At 35.0% G+C, this 26,613-nt stretch overlaps 2 protein-coding genes across 9 annotated transcripts in view; one reads left to right on the top strand and one right to left on the bottom strand.

Annotated features, from left to right (window-relative positions):
* Positions 1-21,143, top strand: part of LOC132705356 (kinesin-like protein CG14535) — a 577,250-nt gene extending 556,107 nt beyond the window's left edge. Inside the window, 4 exon segments of the mRNA XM_060675896.1 lie at positions 6,773-6,828; positions 6,830-6,980; positions 14,744-15,274; positions 19,180-21,143. Coding sequence (XP_060531879.1) covers positions 6,773-6,828; positions 6,830-6,980; positions 14,744-15,274; positions 19,180-21,143 — 2,702 coding nt within the window.
* The window catches only part of LOC132705357 (monocarboxylate transporter 13-like), a 51,987-nt gene extending 25,390 nt beyond the window's left edge, over positions 1-26,597 (bottom strand). For 3 of the 8 annotated variants that reach the window (XM_060675901.1, XM_060675902.1, XM_060675900.1), the window contains exons 1-7: positions 26,030-26,597; positions 25,603-25,729; positions 25,406-25,549; positions 25,044-25,348; positions 24,608-24,989; positions 24,357-24,551; positions 22,087-22,203 (exon numbers count right to left, since the gene is read on the bottom strand). In XM_060675901.1, coding sequence (XP_060531884.1) covers positions 22,087-22,203; positions 24,357-24,551; positions 24,608-24,989; positions 25,044-25,348; positions 25,406-25,549; positions 25,603-25,729; positions 26,030-26,107 — 1,348 coding nt within the window. In that variant the 5' untranslated portion in view covers positions 26,108-26,597. Of the gene's footprint in view, positions 1-13,068; positions 13,172-21,957; positions 22,204-23,689; positions 23,833-24,356; positions 24,552-24,607; positions 24,990-25,043; positions 25,349-25,405; positions 25,550-25,602; positions 25,730-26,029 lie in introns of those variants that run through there. The other 5 variants (XM_060675899.1, XM_060675898.1, XM_060675897.1 and 2 more) reach the window with 5 other exon arrangements.
* Positions 26,598-26,613: the final 16 nt, after the last annotated feature.

Genomic DNA, 26,613 nt, shown 5'->3' with positions numbered 1-26,613 from the left:
TAAATTATTTCCATTAATATAGTGTACATTCTGATAATTATGTTTATTTGTATAGATTAATAATTTTGAGATTACACCGTAAGCGTATTCTAAATTACGTAATTGATTAAAAAGTTGAGATGTTTCTACAAAATGCAAAAATGTATGTTGATGTTGAATTATTCGAGCATTTCCTAAGCGGAAGGGGAGAAGTGGTGTTTTAATTGGGATAACTTCAATATCATTATTCGCTATCACTAATAACAGCGTAGCTGCAAGAAGGAACAGCGTTGTCCGGTTCATTAACCTGCGAAGAAGAAAAAGCTTTATGTTTTTGGATCTGAGATTTATGAATTATTTTTTTATTTTTTGTGATAATTTTATTCCCAATATCTTGATCTATAATAACAGGTTTTGCTGTTTTGTCAGTAACGTAAACCTTTGTATTTTGTTTCATTTCAGGAGGATTTTCTCGTTTTTCGTTTTGTTTTTCATTTAAACGTATTTTTGTTTCTAACGTAGATTTGTTGATAGATAGTTTTTAGTCTTTCACGTCTATCTGCGATATAATTATTTACAATGATTTCATCCGTTAAATTAAAGGGATCTAAACCGTTTACTTTTCCATTAATAACGTCAAAAGGTTTTTGTTTTGTTACGCTAGGCATTGATGAATTGTAGCCTATAATTACGTATTTTATTAAATTTTTAGGAGCTTCTTTAGGTTCCTTTAATTTTAGTACCCTATATAGTTCAACAAGAGTAGAGTGAAATCTCTCTATTGGACTATTGCTATTAGAATTGCCAGGAGTTGTAAAATGAATTGCAATTTTATGCAATTTACAGAAATCTAAAAGCAAAGACGTTTTAAATTCCGTACCATTATCACACGTTATTTGTTGAGGTAGGCCGTGATGACTTATAAAGGTCGCTAAACCGTCTAAGATAGCAATTGCTGTGCAAGCAGGTTCTAACGGATAAGCTTGGGCGTACCGTGAAAATACGTCTATAATTGTAAGAAATTTTACGTTACATATTTGAAAAGTATCCATATGGATGGATTCTAATGGTCCAGAAGGGGTCGGTGTCAACATAAACTTTAATTTTGGTGATGTCTATCATATTTTGTTTGTTGGCACGTGTCACAATTATTAACATATAACATTAGGTCAGTTTCATATTTGGCCAATAATAGAGCCTTTTTAATGCTATTAGGCTTTCATTAATTCCACGATGACAGATTTTTTCATGATGATATGCAATTAGGTCTTTTTGTTTTGTCCTGTCAGTGATGTCAGTTAAAAGAGTTTTCGATATTACCAATTTATAAGCATGGTTTTTAAATGTAACAAAACAGATAGTTCTCGATTTAAATCTATTTCGGTGTTTTGTACATAAAGGCAGTACATTTTTGTTGGATCCAAATAATCTAAAAAGAATTTAATTACTTCATTTTGATAGTTTTGATTTAAACAAACAGCAAATCTAAATTTATGTTGAAATGGTTAACTCCTAATCACGTGATAACGACCGTTTGTTTTTTGGTTAAATATTATTTGATTAGAATAAGTATTTAAACTATTTTCGGTAATTGGTATATTTAATATTGGATCTTCAGCTGCTGAGTGTACTGTCTCACCAGTATTAGGAATATTTGGCGGTTTAATTTGAATGTCCGAGATGATATTAATTTTTGGAGTGTTTACATTTTCTAGAGGGTTAAACACGTCTTCAATTTGTTCCAATTGTTCAAAGCTTATATTTTGATCTTCTTCATGTATGTATTTATCGATGTCTTCATTAATATCTCCAGGATTTCCGAAAAGTGACTCTTTATCTATCATATTTAGTTCGATGCGTGACAGGGCATCAGCGTTGGTGTTCAGTTTGCCCTTCTTATAATGAACTGTGTAATCAAACTCTTCCAGTTTTAGTCGCCATCTTAGCAATCTGGAATTTGGTTCTTTCATATTAAACAGGTATTGTAGAGGTTTGTGATCGGTAACTATCACAAATTTTCGGCCAAATAAATATGGTCGGAAATATTTTGTTGACCACACGATTGCTAATAATTCTTTCTCTATGGTTGAGTAATTGCTTTCAGCCGGGTTCAATGTCCTAGAGGCAAAGGCTATGGGAAGATCACAACCAATTTTTCCTTGGCTGAGAACCGCTCCTATAGAAACATTAGAGGCGTCCGTTGTCAATATAAAAGGTTTTTCGAAATCTGGATATTGTAGTATTGGATCATTGCACAAGATATTTTTACAAAGATCGAATGCTTCTATAAATTCTGGCGTGTGTTTGATGGTCGCTCCTTTCTTTAGGCAATTTGTGAATGGCTTGGTGAGTTTTGCAATGGATAGCGGTCGTCTATCGTTTTCTCATTTACCTTACGCAAGTCACAGACAATCCTCCATTTCTGCTTGCCGCTGGCGTCAGGTTTCTTCGAGACTACCCAAATGGGGCTGCTCCAAGGGCTTTGGCTGTGTCTAATGATTCCGTCGTCTAACATTTTGTTAATTTGCCGTTGAACTTCCTCTTTATGGATAAAGAGGTATCTATATGATTTAGTGTATACAGGCAATTCATCCGTTATTCTTATACAATGTTTGATTTTATTGGTCAATGTTAACTTTTTGTTTTCATGATGGAAAATATCGTTATATTCTTTACAAAGCCTTATTATAGCAGATTTTTGTTCTAGATTTAAATGTTCGCAACGAATTATTTTGGAAAAGTCGCATTTACTAAATTGTTCTTTATGTTTTGGTAAGATGTGTTCTAAATTAAAAAGTTCAAAATTTTCTTTATGAAAGTCCGGAAAAGATAAAACATTTAGAGGCTGTGGGAAATTTAGCGTTATATTTTTCTCAGTGTAATTAAAAACTTCTGTTTGCGCAAAACCGTTTTTTGCAGTAGTGTTTCTGGAAAATAGACACCTTCAATGACTTGCTCGGGAATAATAACATCATTGTTTTGTGTTACTGGAATTCTTACGTTAACAATTTCGTGTGCATTCACAGTAATACAATATATTTCGTCTTGTGGTTGTCTAAATAAAATTGGTATATTAGTTGTATTATTCCTTAATTGTTTATTTTAGGTTAATTCTGGGAAAGCCGGAATATCTGCTTTAAATAGAGTTTCCTTTTCATCAGTTCCTGTTTTAATAATAGTTGGGGAATGATATGTTTTTTCATAATAAAATTTTTCTGCAATGGAAGGTCGAAGAATCGAGTGAAAACAACCAGTATCAATTAAAAGTTTAATTGCGGGTTCTTTAATCTGGATGTACGGTAAACTATTATTCATTTCGGTATACATTTCTAATGTCATTTCGTTGAGTGCCATTGACTCGTTATTGTAAAATTTTGAGAGATTTGATTTTCAATTTCAGTAGGTTTGAAATGGTTAATTTGATTATTTTGGCGTGGTATGGTATAGTTTGTTCTTGTTGACATAGGTTCGGGTTTATTGTTAAGTACCTGACCTGTCGGTTTAAATACGTTTTTAGGTGGGCCAAAAACTTGCCTATTCGTAGGAAAATTTCTTGGAACTTGGAACATATTAATTGGACCTCTGGGAAAACTATTAGTCTGGGGAGTAAACTGATTTTGATCATGCCTAATTCTAAAATTTTGGTTATGGTGATTGTTGTTTTGAAAATAATTTGTAGGGCGAATCGGTTGTACATAATTAAAATTTTCGTTACTAAAATAATTTGGATTTTGTGAAAATTGTTTAACGGGTTCGATAGAAGTATGAGGCAAAACTTTTGATTGAATTGGAGTTCTGAAGATATTTTGTCTATATTGGAAATTTTCCTCTTCAATAATTTGGGTCATAGCTTATTCTATACAGCTTGGATTTTAAGTCTTATAATACTTTCTAATTGTCCTGGTAATCATCTAATAAACGTCCTTAAACAAATTTGATGGTATGGACGTAAATGAATTACTTTGCTTGCATTATCCATAGTATCGGCAGGAAATACATTAATTTTTTGAGCAAGGATACTTCTTAAAACTTGTAATCTTTTCCCAAAATTTAAAGGATGTTCATTTTTAAAGGGGGTGGCCATAAACAAATCCTGTTCTAAACATTCTAAGTTTCGTCTATCGCCAAAACAATTTAACAAAGCTACTTTAATATTATCCCACGTTACTAACTCCATTCTACGGCCTACTAGAATTTGTGCGCGATCAACAAGTTTCATTCTTATAGTTCTTAACAAATATTGTTTTAAAATGTCGTCGTTTCCTTGGCCATATGTATCAAAAAGGAAATCTCCAGCTGATAGAAAACTATTTAAAATGTTGGGATCACCATTATATGGCAGAATACTATCTATAAACATTTTTAACAAAGTGTAATTTACACCTGAATTTGACGATTGATTAGAATTCATTTTCAAATTGATTTGACTATTCTCTACCTTCTTTTCCACTAAATTTAACGAAGTAAAAAACGCACTTAAATTGTCGACGTCTTTATCTTCGTTCATAAATTTAATTGATTTTGAAATTTCTTAAAATTGAACTTAAAGCCAAGAATCCTAAAATTATTTCCACCGTCCTAACCAGGACCAATAGGAATTTTGGGCACTAACCTTGATTTCTCTTAGTCGTCAGCCTATTCTTCCTATTGGAATTTTCCTTGCGTAGCACTGCTTGCGAGGGTGATTTCTTGCCTTCCTTGCCCTCGTCGAACTCAATCACGTTGGGTTTGTCAGACAGTCTATCACTGGTTCGTTTTGGAGTCTAAGGGTTGAAACCCACGTTTCGCGATCAAATCGTCCCGATGACGTGGCTTTGACCGAAAACTACCCCAAATCGCCACGACTGCGCCAGTTAAGGTTTTCGAACGAAGGGTCTCGTTTTTAAAAAACACCTTTTTTGTTTTACAAACAGAACTACGAGGTTTTATTTAATCCGTTACAAGGAGAACTGTTCACAAAGTATATTGTTCTCATATTTATAACGTTTTTATGCAAAAGTCGCGTCGCAGATACTTGGAATACTGAAGCTAGCATTTCCTGTTAGTCATCAGCATATTCTATCACATAATTCACAGGTTTATTTATTTTTTTAGTAAAAAAGTAAAAAAGTGGAATCCTAGTTTTAAAAAAGTTAAAAAACTTACATTTAAACAACTGTATATCAATTCAGAGATAACATTCACGTTAAAAAACAATTATTATAAAACAAAAATTAATCATGGTATTAACATAAGGTCTGCTGCCCAACACAATGTGGCTCTATAGAACCCCAAACATGTAGCATGTCAGAAACATATATAGGCTCAGCGGTTTTGATTTAGTTTATTTGGAATGGGACAAAAAATAATAATAAAAGCTCTATGGTATAAATTTTAAATTAAGGAAACAACCTCTAATTGTTGTTTAAACAACGTTACTGGGCAAACACACATACCATAGCGCCCAAAAAATATTTTTCATCATTGTTAACTTTTGATGTGTGCCATAATTATAAATAGTAATGTAATGTAATTAAAAATCAAATCAAATGTAAATGTTAGGTTAGTATTTTGCCAGAATATATATATATATATATATATATATATATATATATATATATATATATATATATATATATATATATATATATATATATATATATATATATATATATATATATATATATATATATATATATATATATATATATATATATATATATATATATATATATATATATATATATATATATATATATATATATATATATATGTATATATATATATATATATATATATATATATATATATATATATATATATATATATATATATATATATATATATATATATATATATATATATATATATATATATATATATATGTATATATATATATATATATATATATATATATATATATATATATATATATATATATATATATATATATATATATATATATATATATATATATATATATATATATATATATATATATATATATATATATATATATATATATATATATATATATATATATATATTATATATATATATATATATATATATATATATATATATATATATACTATACTATATATATATATATATATATATATATAATATTCCGGGATATCATCCGTTCGCTCGTTGAACTCCGACTGGAATCCTGCATCCGACTGGAATCCTGCAAATCTTGCATCCGACTGGAATCCTGCAGACGTTTCGCCAAAATCTCACTTGGCATCTTCAATGCTCGCGCTCCGAAAACACTTCGAACACTGGGGTGTTTTCGGAGCGCGAGCATTGAAGATGCCAAGTGAGATTTTGGCGAAACGTCTGCAGGATTCCAGTCGGATGCAAGATTTGCAGGATTCCAGTCGGATGCAGGATTCCAGTCGGAGTTCAACGAGCGAACGGATGATATCCCGGAATATAGTGTCATCACATTTTTCCATCCGTGAATCCGTGAATACGTGAGAATATATATATATATATATATATATATATATATATATATATATATATATATATACTATATATATATATATATATATATATATACATATATATGTATATATAAATGATGACACTTCCATTTTTTATTTGACAATTCCTGTACAAATTGTTAAAACATTTGTCTGTATGGAAAATAAAATAAATTATACAATTCTGAAAATCCCCGTAGGTTTTTTGTACTAAAGCTTGTAGGATTAAAAACCATGTGACTGACGAAAGATTAAGTCCATTTTAGTTTCGAAATGTGGACGAAAGCGTCCAATCAATAAATAATAGGATGGTTTGGATTCAGATTCCGAACAATCCCCGGGACTGTATCTGAGAGATGACCCGTTGTTCGGAAACCAACCCCCCCCACTGCGAGCTGAGGGTGCCGACCGCAGAAAAGGCCGCCCATTACCTGGACGCCGCTGTAGAGAATAGGGCGCCCGCAAACAGAGATTCTCACCTGCTTTTCACCCTTCACGTCTACCAGTACAGCGTGGCCGGCAAGGGAGGGGGTATGTCTTCAATTTTTAATATATTTTATTGTTCCATAATTTCCATAAACAGCTGAGGAAAACGAGAAAATTCACGTGTTCTAATTAACGGATTCGTCTCGAAAGTTAATAATTTGTATATATATATATATAATATATATATATATATATATATATATATATATATATATATATATATATATATATATATATATATATATATATATATATATATATATATATATATTTGTGTGTGTATGTGTGTATGTATAATAATTTATTTACTAAATCTAAGCCTAAGCCGGCGGGGGTACGGAATTTCACCAGTCTATTTTGACAGACATTGATGGTACGTCACTAATCTCTCTTAAAATAAAAGTTATTCTTACAATCTCCAATCATTTCTAAAGAAATTTCATTTCTTTGTTTTTTTTTAATCCGATATACGGTTTTTGTTGAAAAAAATAAACCTCTCTGGTCTGAAATGTCATAACAATATCGTTAACTGCATGCATCGAATTATTATGATTATTAATTCTTATTTCAGTAATTGTCTATCTTTTTTATTAAAATACTTCAAAAAACGTAAACTCAAAGGTATATTTTTCAAATCTGTATAATTATTACTTATTATTGTGGTAGGCTGTGTCAGTAAAAAATTGTTGTTTGATATCAGTTTTTAAATTCACTTCTTCGGGTGTTATTAATTTGGTATTTAAAATATCCGAACATTGTTATTTTAAAAAAGAATGGTCGAGTTTACTAATGAAGAGTTGGCTGATATGCATTTCATGTATGGTTTGGCTGACGGAAGTTAGCTATATTAAGAGCGCTTTCCTAATAGTCATACCAGATAGGTGAACATTTTCAAATGTACATAGAAGGTTAACTGAAACAGGTACATTAAGGGCAAATAATCATTTAAAAGAGGCCCATCTGACTGTAAGGATTCCAGAAATTGAAGAAGCAGTGTTTAAATTCTATTGATGAAAATCCTGAACTTAGTACTAAAAAGCAATGGAAATAATCTAAATATCTCGCCCGTTTAGGTTTGGAAAATTTTTCACTTTTTATTGAGCCCATATCAAATTCAATGAGTCCAACCGTTACTTCCCAAAGATTTTCCCTTGCGTGTTAATTTTTGTCAATGCTTTTTGGTTAGTTTAGTTAGTTTGACCAAGAAATATTATTTACAGATGAAGCTAACTTTTCCAAAAATGCAATCATAAATTTCCACAATAATCACATTTGGGTCGATTAAAACTCCCATACAATTGTAGAATTTAAACATCAAGTCAAACAACATTTTTAGATAAATGTTTGGAATTGTTGGAAATTACTTAATCGGACCCTTTTTCCTACGAGAAAGGCTAAATGGCCATAATTGTCTCCGGCTTTTAGAAGAGGAGTTGCCAGTAGTGCTAGAAGTACCTACCATTTTTGAATTAGGAACAGAATGTGGTTCAAGCTGGCGTGCCTGCTCACTTTGAAGTTGAAGTAAGGGAATAAGGGAATAACCATGGCCCCCTAGGTCCCCAGATTTAGATAGTTAGGATTTTTTCTTATCGGGGCATCTTAAAAATCTCGGAGGGATGAGAAAAAATAACAAAAGTATCATCATCGTAGCCTTTCCATAATTTTGGTTTTATATTGAAGATGTCGAGGGTTTTCTTCTGGAATAAATATATTCGCGATGAACCCATAGCTGATCCCGACGTTTGTTCAAAAATTTGACCGTTTTAAGCAAAATATGTCCCAGACCCGCATTTTCAATTAAAATGAGAATGAGATGGTTTCAGATTCTCGGATTTCAATATATTGGAAATAATGAGCACCGTAGCATTTTCTTTACCTCCTGTTAGAATTACAATGTCGGGATTAGAGATTTTTAATTTTACGAGATTCTTAAACTTATATACCCTCCATACGCTATACACTCTAACCTAAGTGTTTACTAAACTAGAAGGTAATAATAATCTCCAATTCTTAGATATTCTTATCAATAGAAAATCAGACCTAAAGATGGGTCATTCTGTTTACACAAAACCTACGCACACTGTGAGTGTTCGAAGTGTTTTCGGAGCGCGAACATTGAAGATGCCAAGTGAGATTTTGGCGAAACGTCTGCAGGATTCCATTCGGATGCAGGATTCCAATCGGATGCAGGATTCCAATCGGATGCAGGATTCCAATCGGATGCAGGATTCCAATCCGATGCAGGATTCCAATCGGATGCAGGATCCCAATCGGATGCAGGATTCCAATCGGATGCAGGATTCCAATCGGATGCAGGATTCCAATCGGATGCAGGATTCCAATCGGATGCAGGATTCCAATCGGATGCAGGATTCCAGTCGGATGCATATATATATATATATATATATATATATATATATATATATATATATATATATATATATATATATATATATATATATATATATATATATATATATATATATATATATATATATATATATATTCCGGGATATCATCCGTTCGCTTGTTGAACTCCGACTGGAAACCTGCAGACGTTTCGCCAAAATCTCACTTATAATATATATATATATATATATATATATATATATATATATATATATATATATATATATATATATATATATATATATATATATTCGGCCCAGCTATTCTTTTGTGCGTCTGAAAGAAACTTATGCATAATACATTATTCATTCCCCGGGCCGGCGTAAGGAAAGTTCTTTGATCACTGCTTTAGCGCCGGCTGCTACGGCTCGAATTTATGATAATTGAGTTTTCTTATCGTCCCATTTTCCACAAGAGTATCGCATACGTCCTTTCGTTCCGTTTAAAAACTTTGCGCGTTATCTCGATGATTTTTTCTACGCTCCGCTTCTAATCTTTAGCGCTCTCTACTGCAGCGGCCTCAGGCACCAACCGTCTGCTGTTCCACCGGCATTTGTCGGCAATGAGCTGGCAGGGAGTTTGAACGAATTATCCCAATACGGCCGGCATCTAATAATCTTTTTTAAATTGTAGCTTTAGCAAAACCTATTAAACAAAATGGGGCTCAAACTTTTGGCCTCGTAAGATCTCAAATCAGCATCAGACAATTAAAGAAGAAATTGATCAGTGATTTGAGGTACTGGAAAGGGTTATTCAGCCTCAGTTATTCAAGTACTCTCTATCTAATAATGTTATATCCGATTTGCAGTCAGGGTTCGCAAAAACCACAGTACTACTTGAACCCTGACCAATATTCACTATAGTTCAATTAATTATATCGGTACTTGACAATGAACTGCCAGTGGCTTTAGTAGTGTTGGACTTCTCCAAGGCGTTCGTTATCCTAGACAATGGACTGTCAGTGGCTTTAGTATTGTTGGACTTCTCCAAGGCGTTCGATACCCTAGACCACAAATTTCTTTGTGCCTGCTTCGGTTACTATGGTTTCGATCGCACTCAAAAACAGGGTAGTGAGGATGGTCGAATACTTTTTCTGTATTACACACCAGATGTGTTCAGAGCGGATATGACCGGTCTGAGCGCTTACAGACGATACTCAGTTACTTCACTCGTGTGACATTGGGGACATTGAACCTATGCCTCTCAAAGTAATCTTAAATTAAATTCAAATAAGTGTATAGCAAATGGATTCACTCAAAAAAATAGAATTGCCTTCCTAAATAATAACCTTGGCCTATTTATCGATGGACTGAGAGCCATATTTCACTTTAATATTTACGTTGATAACCTCGCTTGTTAAAATTCCTGTTTTTTTTGTAATTTCTACATAGGCAGAGTAAGTGTGAGTGGTCGCAAGAATAGGCTTCGCCTTTTGTAAGCTTACAATAAAGTTATGAACCAGAAATCAACTGGAAATTTGCCACCAAATTTGATCCCCTTAAAACTGGGGAGAGTTTTTCTTCTTCACTTAGGTTTTAGGCACCATGATAACAGCATGGCTTGGATAAAATCTGACTCTCACTTCTCGTTTATGCGTTCTGCGTGTATTTTTCCCTTTTATTTCCTTTACTTTCTCGTATATATTAAAACGTTTAATTCCGTTGTTATACCTGTGTTTTTTAGTATGTCTACTTTTGAACAACCTTTCATCATTTCTTATGCTGTATTCCACTTTCATTTGTTTTCGTTGTTACTCTTGTATCACTACCGCGTACAGTTTTATGTTTTTTAATACAAGGAAAACTTAATATTAGGGAGAGTACTTTAAGAAATTCTGATTTAAAAAACTTTTTTTAAAAAACTATTTGCGGGGTAGTCATCTTAATTTTCAAAACACAGTTTCTTCAAAATTGACTTATATACAGGGTGTTACAAAACAAATGCGAAAACTTAATACGGTGATAGATATATTCTTTAAAACAAAATAACGAAAATCAAGTTTTATTTTTTATCTTAAAAACGAAACTAAATAGACCAGTAAACTAGTATTGAAGTATTATGATTTAAAAAATACAATTTGTGCATGTTTTTGTTTGTTTTTTAATGAGTGGAGGGGATTGAATTAGTCTACCTCCATCATTGGGTCCATTGTTCTTAAATAAATTTAAGGAAAGGCTTATGCAATGACAAGAATTTTTTTTTTAATTTTATGATTTACTTTAAAACATTTTTTTTCTGTAATTTTTTCATAATACATATCGTGTCCAAATAAAAGAATAAAATCTCAAGCAATGCATTAAGAGATAAATATCATTAGATACAAAAAAATTAGTGGGCTGGTTTCTACTTAATTAATGTGAATACAAATAATTTACAACTATGCGTATCGAAGTGTTTTAAAGACAAAATTAAATTTTCATTCGATGCTCATACTGAAAATAATCAACAATAAGGTTCAAAGGATTTTGATTCATGACGACCAATGGTGTTTTCTGACTGAGCCGTCAAAACTCAAAAAGGAATAAATGATATGATATGATCTTTTTGCATCGGCAGATAATCAAACAACGGCTCAACAATGCAGTGAACACTGCTTCACGATATTTTTATTCTAACCTAAAACCTGAATAAAAAACTTAAAATTAAAAAGATTTTTTTTATTTTTTTAATTATGTTGTGTATTTTTAAATGGGACACCCTGTTTATTTATTATTTTAAAAAATTAGCTGTGACCGAAACCAAAAAACGCCTTGTATATTATCAATGGTACAGAAAATACTGAATATTGCTTTGGCAATTTAATTTAATTTAATATGACAATGTGTGTTCTTTTGTGCTTTGTCGGGAAATATGGATAAAGCATCTGAACTGTATTCATACAGGTATAATGGATATTAAAGCATGATTTACTTTTATGTAACTTTTACATTATTATGTAGATATCCAGAACCATGACGAAGCAATAAAAGAATATTCGATAGGCTTAAGAAATTAGTGTTTTGGCGACAGTCAGAGCAACTCCCACCCAGGTCTCCTGACTTATCAAAATCAAATTTACAAAAATTAGCATCATAGAACGGAAGATCTGCGGAACGCCGCTCACAGAGAATTAAGAAATGTACGCGCTCTCCCCATAATATTACAATTAACAATTATGCCATTACAATGGAGGTCAATTTGAACAGGTTTTTGAGTTGCAACTTTAGATTTACGTTGAGACTAATTTAAATAAAAAACTTCTTGAATAAACTTTTTAAGTCAAAATAATAATTTAGTACTAGATAGTAATTAATATTCATGAACTAAAACTAACTAATTGTTAAATATATAAAAAATGGAGCCAAGTAAGAAGTTCTTTAAACAAAGTAACCAAGACCATAGGCGTGCATTGAGAAATTCTGAGGATTAATAGGCCACAGGACCCCCCTTATAGAGAATTATAGAGACCAAGTGTCAACAAAATATATAAAAAATTGGGATATTGATCAATAAAAACAGTGCGAGAAAATGCAAAATTGGATGATCAAAGTCCTAATATTTTCCAATTAACGGCTGATTTAATAATTAATATTAGAATAATCAAATATGTAAAATACTTAGGATATCACGTATCGGAGATTATTATATTGGCTTATTCGATCTCAAAAACTATCCCCTACCCAAATTTCTCAAAAATTCAATTTAAAGAAAATTAAATGTCGTCAAACGGGGTTACTTTAACACGTTTTTAGAAACTTTTTGAATATCACGTCGTTATTTATTAACCTTACCTAAATAAATTAGATTATAACAAATCTGGTGAATCGATTGCTGCACTCCAAATTGCTCTAAAAAGAATAGAAAAAAAATAAAATCTAAAAATGTCAAAGTTACCCGGCGTCCGGGGTTACTTGGACACAAACGTTAGTTTCGATATAAAACCCATTTTAAAGCAACGCAGAATCACAGAAGCCCCGGTAATGGGCGCAGAATTAAAAACCATTCATTTCAATATTTTTCTTTATCTTGGTCAAGGAAAATAGGTTTTTTTGCTGAAAACGTTTTTTTAAAACACTTTATATTGGGCATTATAATTATATAACGTTTTAATTATCTTACGGTTTTAAAATTAAACAAAAAACTCAAGAAAACATCCTAATCTACGTTTTACATATCTATTAAAATAAAACAATGTCTAAAACCGTAACAAAAAATTCTTTGGTATGTATAGGAACTAAGAGAACATTTCTTAACTTAAAAACTAAATAAACTTTTGGCATAAACAAAAAAAATTAAAACTTGAATTTAAACTTTTTTAATTTTCCAACCTTTTCGATCTCAGTTTCAGGGTTAGAGATTCTATCCTCATCGCTGTTATCGGTGTATTGTTCCATGCGGCATTTAGCACATTCAAATAGGAGGACGCATATTAGGTTTCTTGGCTTTGCCTGCGATCTCTTTTGATGTTATTTCTGGTAGCCCTGGCTGGCTGCTGAACAAACAAGGCAATTCTTCGTTGCTGTTGTCTGGGATTATCTGGGGTCATCTGTTTTATAACTTCGCCTCTACAGTCTCTGAAACTTTGTTCCACGGAAGTGAAAGTAAGGCTGGGAAGCTCCCACATTATCTGCTCTCCTTTCTCCATTTTTCCAATATTTCTCACCACTTCCTCTTAAAAAGGGTGCAAATACAGCCACATCTAGGGGCTGCATCAAATGTGTAGCGTTGGCTGGAAAAGGACACATATAAATATTATTTTCTACGGCTGCTTTTATGACCTGTGGAGCTATTAGGTGAGGTCAAAGGGATTTAAAAAATCATTGCTCAAAAAGGTTTATGTCGAATCCGGAACTGCTGTGCCTCCAGTACACCAGTTTTCATAAAAATTTGAGCTTTTATGCACTACTATAGGAGCAGGAGATCTCCGGCTGCATTATCACCATGCTGACGCAGGATCGACAATGGTTTTGTACTCGTTCTACCCTACAGAAGTTTGCACTAGGATCATCAGCGATGTTAGTTTCGTAGTGACTTTATAAGTTTTTATTATCAAAGTCATCTAATGCTTCCTTCATGTTTTCAAAAAATTGAATAATGTTGGTTCTATTTACGGACAATTTTTTAATATTTGTTACAATTCGTGTGGAAAGATTTTGCTTCTTGCTTTGAATTCACGTAGTTTTGCCCGTTTATAAAAGAATTTTTTTACCACGGCACTCCACTTCGTCACTTGTGATAAACTGTTACGAATCACTTCCCGTTCACCTTATCGCGAAGTGCGTGCGTGGAATTTCCTCGCTCGAATAGTTGCCCACTGATTTCTGATCCGGACCCTACTTCATTCGATTCTGCTACTTTCGACACCATGTGGTAGGGCTTCAAACTAAATCGATATCAAACTTTGGTTATCCTTATTTCAGTGGCGGGTGGTCGTAGCCGACTCCACCTTATCGACTTGGGCAACTCAGAACGTGGCAAAGCGAGCGGCGGCATGCCCCTGTCCGGCGTCGGTAATATCCTGCTCGCCATCTTCAACGGCCAGAAGCATCTTCCGTACAAAGAACACAAACTGACACACCTGCTGAAAGACTGCCTCAGTTCGCTAACGTGTCACGCGGCCATGATCGTCCACGTGTCGCCTTTCGCGCAGAACTATGCGGAAACGTTGACGACCGTGCAGCTAGCTTCAAGGATACACCGAATGAGACGTAGAAAAATTAAATTCGTGTCGACGGGCACCGGAAACGGATCCGGAGGATCATCCGGAGAGGAAGCCGCCAGAACCACGGGCACCAGCAGCGAACCAGATCCGTCCAGCAGCGATTTATCGGCGGACACGGTCATCTACGTCGGTAGGACGGATGACGCCACCGACGGCGAACATCCGCCCGTATATATTCCTAGTTTGAACTCCGGGGACAACAGGTGCTCGATGAGCAAAGCATTGAGAGGTGGGTAGAATTTTCGCAGTTATTTGAAAAGTTTTCGACCCAACAATGATACAAGACACTTTTTCTCAAATTTTTATTACATTTTTCTCACTTTATACACTTCTCTCGGCAATGTTCCCATCTCTCTAACCCATCCAAATAGTACCCAGCATTTTTCTCCGCAAAATTATTTTTCACGAAGATTGCGAAAATCTTTGTCCTCCAAGCGCAGTTTTGAGATAAGGAAACAAAAAGAAGTCGATTGGGGCTAGATCTGGTGAGTAAAGCGGGTGGTCAAGCAGTTCAAACCGAAATTGGTGAATATTCGCCATGGCAATCGCTGAGGTATGACTTGTCTTGATGAAACAGGATTTCTTTTGCAAATGTGGCCATTTTTCTACAATTTCTGTTCTCAGCTTGTCAAGTAATGGTTTTTTCCTTTTTGAAGGTAAGCGATTAAGAAGTCGCCATCACTTTCCCAGCCAAAAAAACAGTTTTTATTTTTGAGTCGGTTCCCACTTCACAGTCCACTGTTTTGATTGTATTTTTGATTCGAATGTATAATGGTGTACTCAAGTTTTATCTACAGTAATTGATGGGATTAATGGTGCCTAAACTGCGCTAACAGAGCAGAACAATTTTCTCATGTGACAAACACGTTCTTCGGGAGTTTAATAACTTCTGCTACCTCTCTGTTTAATTAGACGGTTGTTTAACACCAATTGATGAACTTATATTATCGTCGGTAGTTACAGTTTTTGGACATTCCGAATGTTCATGAGGTCGAAAACTTTTCAAGTGACCCTCGTATATCATACAGAAAATAATACATTAGTTTGGCAGATCCTGTAGTAAAAATAACTAGTATCTGACATTTGATGGAAGCGATTGTAGAATTTATTGGGAACACAAAACTCTTAAATTAAAACGAAATTATTAGATTGGTTTTTAAAAAATTACATTGCAATCGACCCTGCTTATGCAGATAATACAGAAAGTTATGAAGCAACAATATTTTTTTGTAAGAAGGTCCATTCAATATGCGCATGCGCGAGAATCAAACTCTCGTTTTTAAACAATGGCGTTGCGGTATTCAACAACCAACATGGCCGTCATTAAGTTTGAATGCGGCATTTTTACGACAGTATTTTCTCAAACTATGCCTAAGATCTTGTTAAATGTTTTCAGAAGACGTTAAGTGTGTGGAAATCGCTGTTTAAAAATAAAATGGAGGAAAATGTAGAGGCATGCGCAGAAAATGATTACGATTTTTACCGTAGTCGGGCCAGTTATCTGATAGCTATGTGCAAATTACTAACATTTCTAAAATAAGCAAAAAAATGAATGGATTGTTAAGCCTTGCTTTAACCAAAATTATACTTAAAAAAATATATTGTTGGGTTTTCTCAGTGGTGTGGCACCTGAATATATAGCTGATAATATAGTGAAAAGCCAAATCATTTTAGTTGAAACAAAAACCTTCTAACATTAACATTATATTTCTTAGGAACTTTTGATATCTGGTCCGTATTGTTTTCAATGTAAGGAAGAAATTTGCCATAACAATATCGTATCTTAAACGAAACGAACAAATAAATTATATAGCTATCTACAACAAAATGGTTATACTGTATAATATATATAAGTATAGTATTTGTTATTCTGTTGTTGAGTTGATAGACAAGAGACAGAGAAGATACAACTTAGCAACAATAGACTGAAGGTAAAATTTACCGGCTCCTTGGGGTTGGTCCATTCATAGATATAAAACTGAAATTAATTTGGCTTGCGTAGAAACTCAAACTAGGTATGTGCCCAATACCAATAGAGGCTTGCACCCTCAGCTTTTTTTACTTTCGCTATGGTCTATAGGCTCTGTTAGTGTGACATAGGCTTGTCGCAGTTTAACACCCAATCAAACCTATTTGCCATTCAGTTTGTATGGTTGTTTCAATTATTATAAGATTTTTAATTATTATAGACTATTTAACAAAGTTCATGATCATCAATACTGTACTATTCAATTATTGCTTTATAAAAGATTAGAATTAGAAATGAAACCACACGTTAAAGGTTTTTACAAATGTTAATGGTTCCAATATTGTTTGAGCACATACATTATCTATATCAAGCAACCCTACAGAAAAGACAGATAAAAATATGTCTTCGCTATAGTCTATTATAGAACAGTGTAGAGGGATAAACCGCCATTAGGCATGCAAAGGGGCTACAGAGTGACCCAAAAGAACACTCGGATCACTTTCATTGTTTGGCATCAATTTTGATTTTTGCAGAATAAAAATGAAGTATTATGTAAATAAATATTGGGTACCCTTTTTGGTAAAACTTTATACGGAAATTATATTTGGACAGTCTTATCCTCTTCGTGACATCACATACTGTTCTGCTTTTCGCCAGTTCTCTAGTGTCACTTCCTCATTGGCTTAATCAAACAGTACCTTAAGGATTTTCATTTTGAATATCGTGCAGTGTCTTGCTAAAAATCATTTCAATTGCGCCCATGAGTTCTAAAGGATTTAGTTATAGTTACAGTTCATAACGCAGCTATGTTACACAGTGAATTTCATAAAACCATGTTTTGGTACATCTTGCTTTATCAATTTATTAGGAAATTCAAATTGCTAGTTGTTAATCACTTGACGATTTGTTTTCTGCAAGATGAAGTTGACGTCTTCTCTATAAGTCGTGAATGATAGCTTGCGTTATCCATAACTACTACTGAATCAGGCAGAAGATATTTTATTATTTCATCAAAGTATGGCATATGGCACCACTAAATGGTTAGTAAACCTTTTAAAAATACCTCTTTGTTTCCAATATAAACGACTATTAGTCTCTTCCCTTTTAATGAAGGTCACTTAATACCCATTGACAGGTCTTCCATGAAAACGTGGCGAGCGCTGATTATACTTTTGTTTTCTTCAGATTCAGATTCAGATTGTGCGAGCCAGCAATCTGTCTATCCGTCACTGTAACTCTCTTCATAGCTATAGAGTCTTGTCCATGTTCCTCTGATCAAACTCCATAAATTCGATAGTGGCTCGTTGGTGTAGTTCATTGCGTTTGGTTACGTCCATCAGATGGAAACACACTCTCTATAGGCCTTCACACTGACATCATCAGTGTTTTCGTCCGCTCCCATAGGCTTGACGAGCCTTCACGTGCTACTTCGTCGGCGCTTTTGTTACCTTGGAGGCCTTCGTGCCGTGGTACCCATGACAGCGTAACTTTATTCCGACTTGCTATCTAGTTTAATACCTTATGACAATCCAGAATTAATTTGGATGCTATTTTACTGGATTGCATAGCTTTTATTGCCGTTTAACTGTCTTATTACGAATCTTTTTCGTTTGTGTTTCTCTCGCACAATCGTCTATTGCGGTAATCTCAGCTTAAAACACTGCTGCTAAGTTATGGAAAAAGAAATTTTTGCTTTCGTTCTGGGTTCATATTTGAGCCGTCTGTATACCAGATTATATCTGTCCTTATTGTTGGGTCATTTTTTCGAATTTTCTCTAGGCTGTATTGGAATCTTGTAATGTTTAACGACGCAATACCTACTTGGGATTGTGCTATCCATAGACAGTCCTAAGCCCTGTATAACTTATCATGTTTCTTGCTATGTCCACCAATTATTGGCATATGCAACCACCTATATTTTTGCCTTGCCTCATTTTTGGTATTATTCATTAATCACCAAGACAAAAGATCTTCTTCTGCTCTTTTCGGTACCGCTTTGTAGTTATAACGTAGTAAATAAACAAAATACTAATGATAGTCAATCACGAACTTACTTAAATAGTCTAATAATGGGTCCCACATGTTGGAGAGCTGCCCGTGACCCATGCCACTTTATCACTCATATGGTGAATTAACCATGAACCTACGCATTCTTTTTATTTAAGGTTCATCGGCTGAGCAACGGCCCCCGAGACCCGCACTGAAGGGCGACGACAAATCGCAATCGTACAGGTCATCTTCCAGCGCAAAACCGTGCCAAAGTAGTAAAACTTCCCCGGCCCACGCGGCCTCTCCCAAATCGTCTCCCGGCAAAATTCCGTCCGCGAAACCGAAACCCGATGCCCTCAAACATCCCCCTGCAAGCGGAGGAAGCGACGAGCAATGGATCGATGGTCCGAGAATATCGAAATCGAAAGTGGCAGAAGCCAGACACCTGATGAAGGAACCCTGCCACATTAAAAAACGAGAAACCTGGGTGGACGGTCCGATGCAAGCTGAGGGCCAAGCGGTAGCGTACGGCTACATGGATAGTCACAAAAAGAACATGATCCGCAAATGGGTCGAGCACCAAACGTCGCAGATCCAGAAGACCAAGCACGTGCACAAGCACGTCAAAGAGGCGCCCAAGGAGCTGACTCAGTTCAAGAGTTACGAGGACGATGAAGAGGTCGTGAGGCCGCTGAACTCGAAAAAGTCGGAAGTCGTCGAGGAATCCGTGATTAGAACTGGGTTAAAATTGGCTAGCAAAAACAGTGACAGCGTGGCGGAGTGTTCAACGCCAGAAGAAGCGGAGGAAGAGGAGGACGAGCCGGAGATTCCTCCGGCGTTGCCGTTGATTCAGCCGTTAAGCAGCAGGGAAGTTTCATTGGAGAGTTTGGATATGCTTCTCAAAGAGAGGATGATGTCCAACGCTGAATACAACAGCTACCAAGGCAACAATTACCAGGACGACGAGGACCTCTTAGAGATAATCGAAGTAGAAGTGCCCCTGGAACCCGTGCCTACCCAAGACTCCTGCCTGCAGGTGACCGAAGAGGATATTGCGCTTTGTATGGGATACGCCGAGAACCCCCTCCCCGAGGTGGATCAGGAGAACCCCTTGGACCATCCCCTGAGGATACTGAGCCAGGAGAATTTAACGGTGGTGTCGACGTTTACCGACTCGATGTCGGTCTATACGGACTTGGAGAGGATACTGCCGAGGCATAGGTACGACAGGTACGGGTATGACGACTACGAAGACCCGGACAATCCCGTCCCACAAAACGGCAACCTCGACGACACCACCAGGCGTAAATTCGATCAGTTGGCTCGCCTGCACGAACTCTACACCCACAGGCTAGCGAAAGCGAATGTGGCGAACTCCGAGACGTATCAACAGCAGAAGCACAACCAGCGGATGTTGACCAGATGCGAATCGTTAACGCTAAATGACATGCTTTACGGCGGCAGAGGTGATGGCCACGATAACAGCAGCATATACAGCGAGCCGGCTTACGTACGCGAGAAATTCTGCGAGAATTGCAAAGTGAGCATGAGCCGACCGTCGACCGCTCAGAACTGGTACGAAAACCCATACCTGTCGGCCAGTTCGCAAGACTTGACGAGCTTCAGGGGTCGCTTCCAAAGGCACTGCCACAAAAAAGACGCTAATCTGGCATTTTTGAGGCACCCGGACGGCGCATCGAATCCGAATTTACAAGAGAGCACTCGAGTACCGGGCAACGGGGCCGCGTCTCTCGAAAAGGTAGTATGCGAATCAACGAATTTAATCACTTCTCAGCCTGTAGCGCCCCCTAACAGTCTTCCTTCCATAGAACGAATACACAGGGTCATCCTTAGCTTAGAAACGGGCACCCAAAAAAACGAGGGTTACGACAGTGGCCACGAGTCGACCCCGAGAACGTCTAAACACAGTCCCGCAGCGATATCGAGGCGCGCGGAAAGCGGCTACGATAGCGTGGTCCGGGATAGCGAGAGCTCTAGTATAGACTCCGAACTGAGCAGGACGTCCCATATACATCGCAGAAGCAAGTGCAAACACAAACACGAAAAGTCATTTTGTTCGTGGTTTCTAAATCCCTTCACTTGTAAATACATCGACGAACCGCCCGAGACTCACTTCTAAAATAAGCTTCGTTTTTACGTTCAGGTGTTTGGTGCAAAAGAATCTAAAAAAAAAACAACGATTTTACAAAATCCGTTTGTTTTGGTATGACCTCGGATTGGTGAGATATTCATAATTTCACTAATATTCTGCGGCCTATAAGAAGAAAAACAATCCAACATGGAAGAATACAGTGCGGGACGCTGCATTGTAAAAAAAAGGAAGAACGAGATAAGTTAAATAATAGACGACGACAAAATTCGTGATTACGTTAAATACTGTGGTGAGACGAAACGAGAACGAGAATTGGTTACAAAATTATGGCAACTGACCAAAGTTTTGTTCATCGTCACAGTCGAGAAGGACTTTTCAATGAGGGCAAGTATCCAAAACTTGGACATTCGTTGAAGCATGAAAAAATCAAATACCTACAGTTTTTAATTTTTTTTTTCCCGAAAAGCGAATGGGTTTTGCACCAAACATCAGCATCAATCCTTGATCTCAGGACAGTCGGCTGTATATGCTTCACCCGGCATGGAATATACTCCGTTAGTATGTGTACTTAAAATATTTACTTTTTTCTACTTGACCCGCGCGACTACTTACTCTCATATAGCCAAGCCTGAATGCCGCATATATAGTTGCAAATGCGCTTGTTACTTTTTGATATCCTGAGGATATTTTTGTATTGTTTTAAATGATTTGAAGATTACCTTATTTCCTCTAGAATAAGATATCTTATAATTATTTTATAAATTATTGACAAAACAATTCAAGAGCAATATAGGGACTTGACTATCCCAACTAGGCAGTATAATTGCGAAATAAAATTTGGGTTAGTCACGTTTATAAAACAGTACAATGCTAGTTTTGAAACAAGTATACGCGTCTCGTGTCAAATGTATAATAAAACTTTTGTATGTGCATATCATCTTACAATATTCCTGGGGAACAAGTTTTTTACCTTCTGCCACATTGCGTCTTTCTACTCCCATTAGAATACGAGTCCAAGACTGCTTGTCAATTTTTGATCTCATCAAAAAGTCTAAATTTTTGTACAAGCTTCCGCGCCATTGCTCCTCTGTGAACAAATTACATTTTATATAAATTTTATTTGTGATAATTCTCGTGTATTTTACTATATTTGTATCCTTTTTCTATTATAGGTAGCATTCAATTAGTGTAAATTTGTTGTATTTATTATTACGTCGAAGTGTATTGTTATTACTTACGATATTTTTACAAATTTTTATTTGTAAAATAGCTGTTAGAAAAATATTGCAGTTGTATTTGCCATATGAATAAAACTTTTCTAAAATTGGCAAATTTGATTTTATTTATCCATTAAATTATTGGCTTAGCAAAGTGTGTATTGTGATATTTTACATCAATTAAAAAGTTTACTATTTATGACAGCGATACTTTGGAAGGCACAAATTAAGAGTCACCATGCATGGGCAAATGGACGGATTAAAAAAAATCAATTAATTCAGTCCCAGTTCGCCATGTTTGCGAGAATGGATATGGATTTTTTTTTTAATTTCACCTGCAAGCGGTTTTAAACTTTTTGCATTCTAAGCCAAAAGTCTTACTAATAAAAGAGAATTTTTCTTATTCTTCTTTTACTTCTGTTGGCCAAGACTGCTACGATCATTCGGCCAAAGAGTATTTTAAAAAAAACTGTACCATTATTGTTACTTCATTTAACGAAAACAACGAAAAGATTCTTCTTATTTTAGTCAAAGATTAAACACATAGTCTTGAGACTACGCTGTTGGTCACTGACCAACCCATATACTATAAACAAAACAATAAAAAAAAAACAGCTTGGCTGTGGTTGTTAGAAGTCCACGAGGAAAAGACCGGCCACATCCATGCTACTCACAGAATCTAATCGTCACCTTTGAAACTTGTATTTGTGTCGCCAGTTCAAAATTACCATGCTGTGTTGTCAAATTTCGATTGACTTTTCGGCCTAGTTATAGGGTTTTTAACTTGTTATACAGTTTTTTTAACAACCATATAGCTACTAGAGATATAGAGTCCTATGCCCGTAAAACAGGAACTAATAAAGCAGAAAACAGCTATGAAACCTTTTTTTGAGAAAATCCATTCAACATGCGCATGCGCGAAATTAAAAATCACCCTTTCAACCAATAACTTTGCGACATTCAACGACCAACATGGCCGCTGACAAATCGTCAAAAAGTATGGATGCACCATTTTTACGGCAGTATTTTCTGAAAATATGCCTAGATCTCGTTAAGTGCTCTGGAAAAACGAGTTAAGTGTGTAGAAATCGCTGTTTAGAAGAAAAATGGGGCAAAGTGCAGGTTAGTGGGTGAAATATAGAGGCATGAGCGGAAAATTATTCTCTTATCTAGGAAAATATCAAGCCGCCTCTATTTTTACGGTAGTTATTCCACTATATGATCTCATAGTTATATGCTAACCAACGTTGTACAAATAATGGAGTTTAGTTACAACCACTATAAGAAAAAATAAAGAAAAGACGACTGCACTGCGCAACTAAACATATTGGTAGTAAAGTAAGAATCTGACCATGATATGTATCATTTATTTTGTTCTTCAATATTGGTGCTTTTCCAATACAAACTCTCGAAAATCCATAGTCCCACGCAACAGACCGATATAAAACTCGCCGCGTGAAGTGTGTTCACGTACGAATTTGTTTGATCGTGTACAGCTCCTATAAAATGTCATTTTAATCTAATTACGTGTGCCAGTTTTACACTGACAATTATAATTGATGAATTTCTTCAAGAGGTTATACATTATTTTATTTGACGTCTCAAAATGTCATTTGACCCTTCAACCAACTCATAGTATTTAGAGATTATGCTGAACTGTGTAGTTTGTCTTTATTGACAATATTCTTTATTTAGTGCTATGTTGAAGGCAAAGTCTATTCTACAAAAATGTAAAAATATAATAAATTTTAAATTTTTTACTAACATCAAAAGAAAAAAAAATTGTCGGAAAAGTTTTTTATTAAATCTCATGTGAAATCCCAGATGCAATAAAAACTTGTCGAAGTCTACTAATACTAATAATACTTCCTTATTCCGACCAAAAATTTGTAGGGTGATATAATATGACAAAATAAATAACATAACTGAATTGTTGTTCATGAAATTGTTTGACGAGATTTCATTCATGAAGAAATTGTCAGTGTAAATTTAGTATTAGCAACAAGTGAATATAAAGTGTTACCTATTATAGGTCCAATTATAAGTGAGACGGCCCCAGTGAACAGCATATGCAAACCAGTGGCTGCTGGAATTTTGTCCAAAGTAACATATTTTGGAATTATAACGGATTGAAACACTGCCCTGCATCCTTTAGTCAGGCCAATAATAGCGATTGAAATGTACACTGCTGTTTTGGAATAACTAAAGCAAGAAAGGACTGAAACAAAAAATGACCTTCCCAAACAGAACACTGAGGTATTATCACTTGTTTACCTAATCTTCCAAAACAGGCAATTAACAAAGCGCCGCAATACATCACCTTCGATGGCGCATTACAAGTGTGGGATAACAATGGAACCACCAGTCGACCAATAATGTCAGCAACTGACTGTACTGACACTGCAGTCGCGACCTCCGATCTAGTCAAGCCCGATAGCTCCCTCAAAATGAACTGAAGCATCAATATCACATTTAATTCAGCTGCAAATGAACTACCAAGGCCAATTATAATCAATACAAATGGTATATCTTTCAGCAATTGTAGATCAAACAAGTTAGAGATTTTGGTCCAGATTCTTTGCTTTCTGGCAGGTATTGTAGTAGTATTGTACACTTCATTGCTTGGAGTTTTTAGCAATTCTTCAGAACCTTCTTGCTGGAAATACAAATGAAAGCAATTTGCCTGCAAAAGGGTCTCTATAACACATACGCTTTTTTTGGAGACTCCATTTTGACCCTCAATCTCCAGTGGGATTCCTTCTTCTGTCGCTTTTTTACTTTTGATTGGCTTTAACAAATAACATGCCAACAATGAAAGTAAGGAAACTCCAAATAAAATCAAGACTGTCGTTCTCCGCCCACCGTAAGTCAACAAAGAGTCGCAAATCTTTGGCATTACTATAGAGGAAATACTAGCTCCAGTTACGGATAAACTTACAGCTATGGTCAGTCTTTTCTTGAAATATGTATATGTGGCTAAATAAGTCACTGGCATTAGAATACCTTGCCCGATACCTAAGAAAAATACAGTTACAAAATATATCTATTATGATGAGCAGCATGAATTCTTACCAGTCAGAAGGGATACCGATAACATTAAATATGTATATGAAGTTGCAAAACTACTTAAAAATATACCGCTGCACATTAGAGTGGCACCGATATAAGCAACCATTCTCATTGAATATCTTTTTAGTAAGGGGCTACAGAAAAATCCTGAAATTAGTTTATTTTAATCCACTATTCACTACTATACTGACTATATTTACCAAAAGAACAATATAAAGAACTCTGAAGATGAAGAAGGAATGATGTTTGAGCGGAAGTGATGTTCCATTCCTTAAATTCGTCTCTGAATATAATTCCGAAACATTGTATTAATGTTAATAGCGACGACTAAAAAAACATACCCTATATTTAATACAAATTATAATGTAAGTAATATTAGGAGTGCTATAGCAAAATATTATTGTGCAAATAAAGTCAACCAATTTTTTCGGGGATCTGCCATAGTTGTATAAACCATTTATTTAACATCCTCAATTGTTCATTGATTTAAATTAGATTCAAACTTAGCAACGTCACTAGCCTTGGTAAAAGAGAGTATCATGGTCAGAACTTTTTAATACTTAAGTGTTTATAAAAGCTCCAGAAACAATAAACAATTTATCACCAAAATACACTATCAGCACTTACATTTATTACAACAATTGATACTACAATAATCCACCCATAACCTCCATCTGGATGGACGAACTCCTTGTCTTTCCCCATTGTCCTTACATCGTCACACCGCAACTTTACAACAGCCGTATAAGAAAGGCCACATATATTATTTAAGATCTAACTGAGATTTAATTTAACTCATTGTATCTTGAATTTTATCTTTATTGAATGGGTAAATATGTAATCAGTTATTATCTTCAGCTGTTTGTACTTCAAACGGATCAATTTCGACAAAAGCAATGGTTTGTTTTTTGATTAAAACACCCAACCGATTTTTCGGTGGGTATAGCGACTGTGGTGCTTTTCCGTTTATATTCACAAAACGTTTTAGAAGAAAATGTAGTGTACATTTATTTAATTTGCGTAAACTAATTTCGAAAACTGAAACATTCACGATTATAAAAGAACTTTGTAGTTTTTAATTTTTAAACGAAATAAAAAGGCTGATGCAAAATATTACCGTTAAAATTGAAGGTTATTAATAATGATTAACAAATCACTCCACAAAAGTAGTGAATACATTGCCGAAGAGGTTATGTGTAGCGTGACAACCG

Source organism: Cylas formicarius, unplaced genomic scaffold (assembly GCF_029955315.1).
Source record: "Cylas formicarius isolate icCylForm1 unplaced genomic scaffold, icCylForm1.1 PGA_scaffold_7__23_contigs__length_41026272, whole genome shotgun sequence".
NCBI lineage: Eukaryota > Metazoa > Arthropoda > Insecta > Coleoptera > Brentidae > Cylas > Cylas formicarius.
Note: the sequence above shows the minus strand (reverse complement) of the source record. Positions and strands in the feature narration are given on the sequence as shown.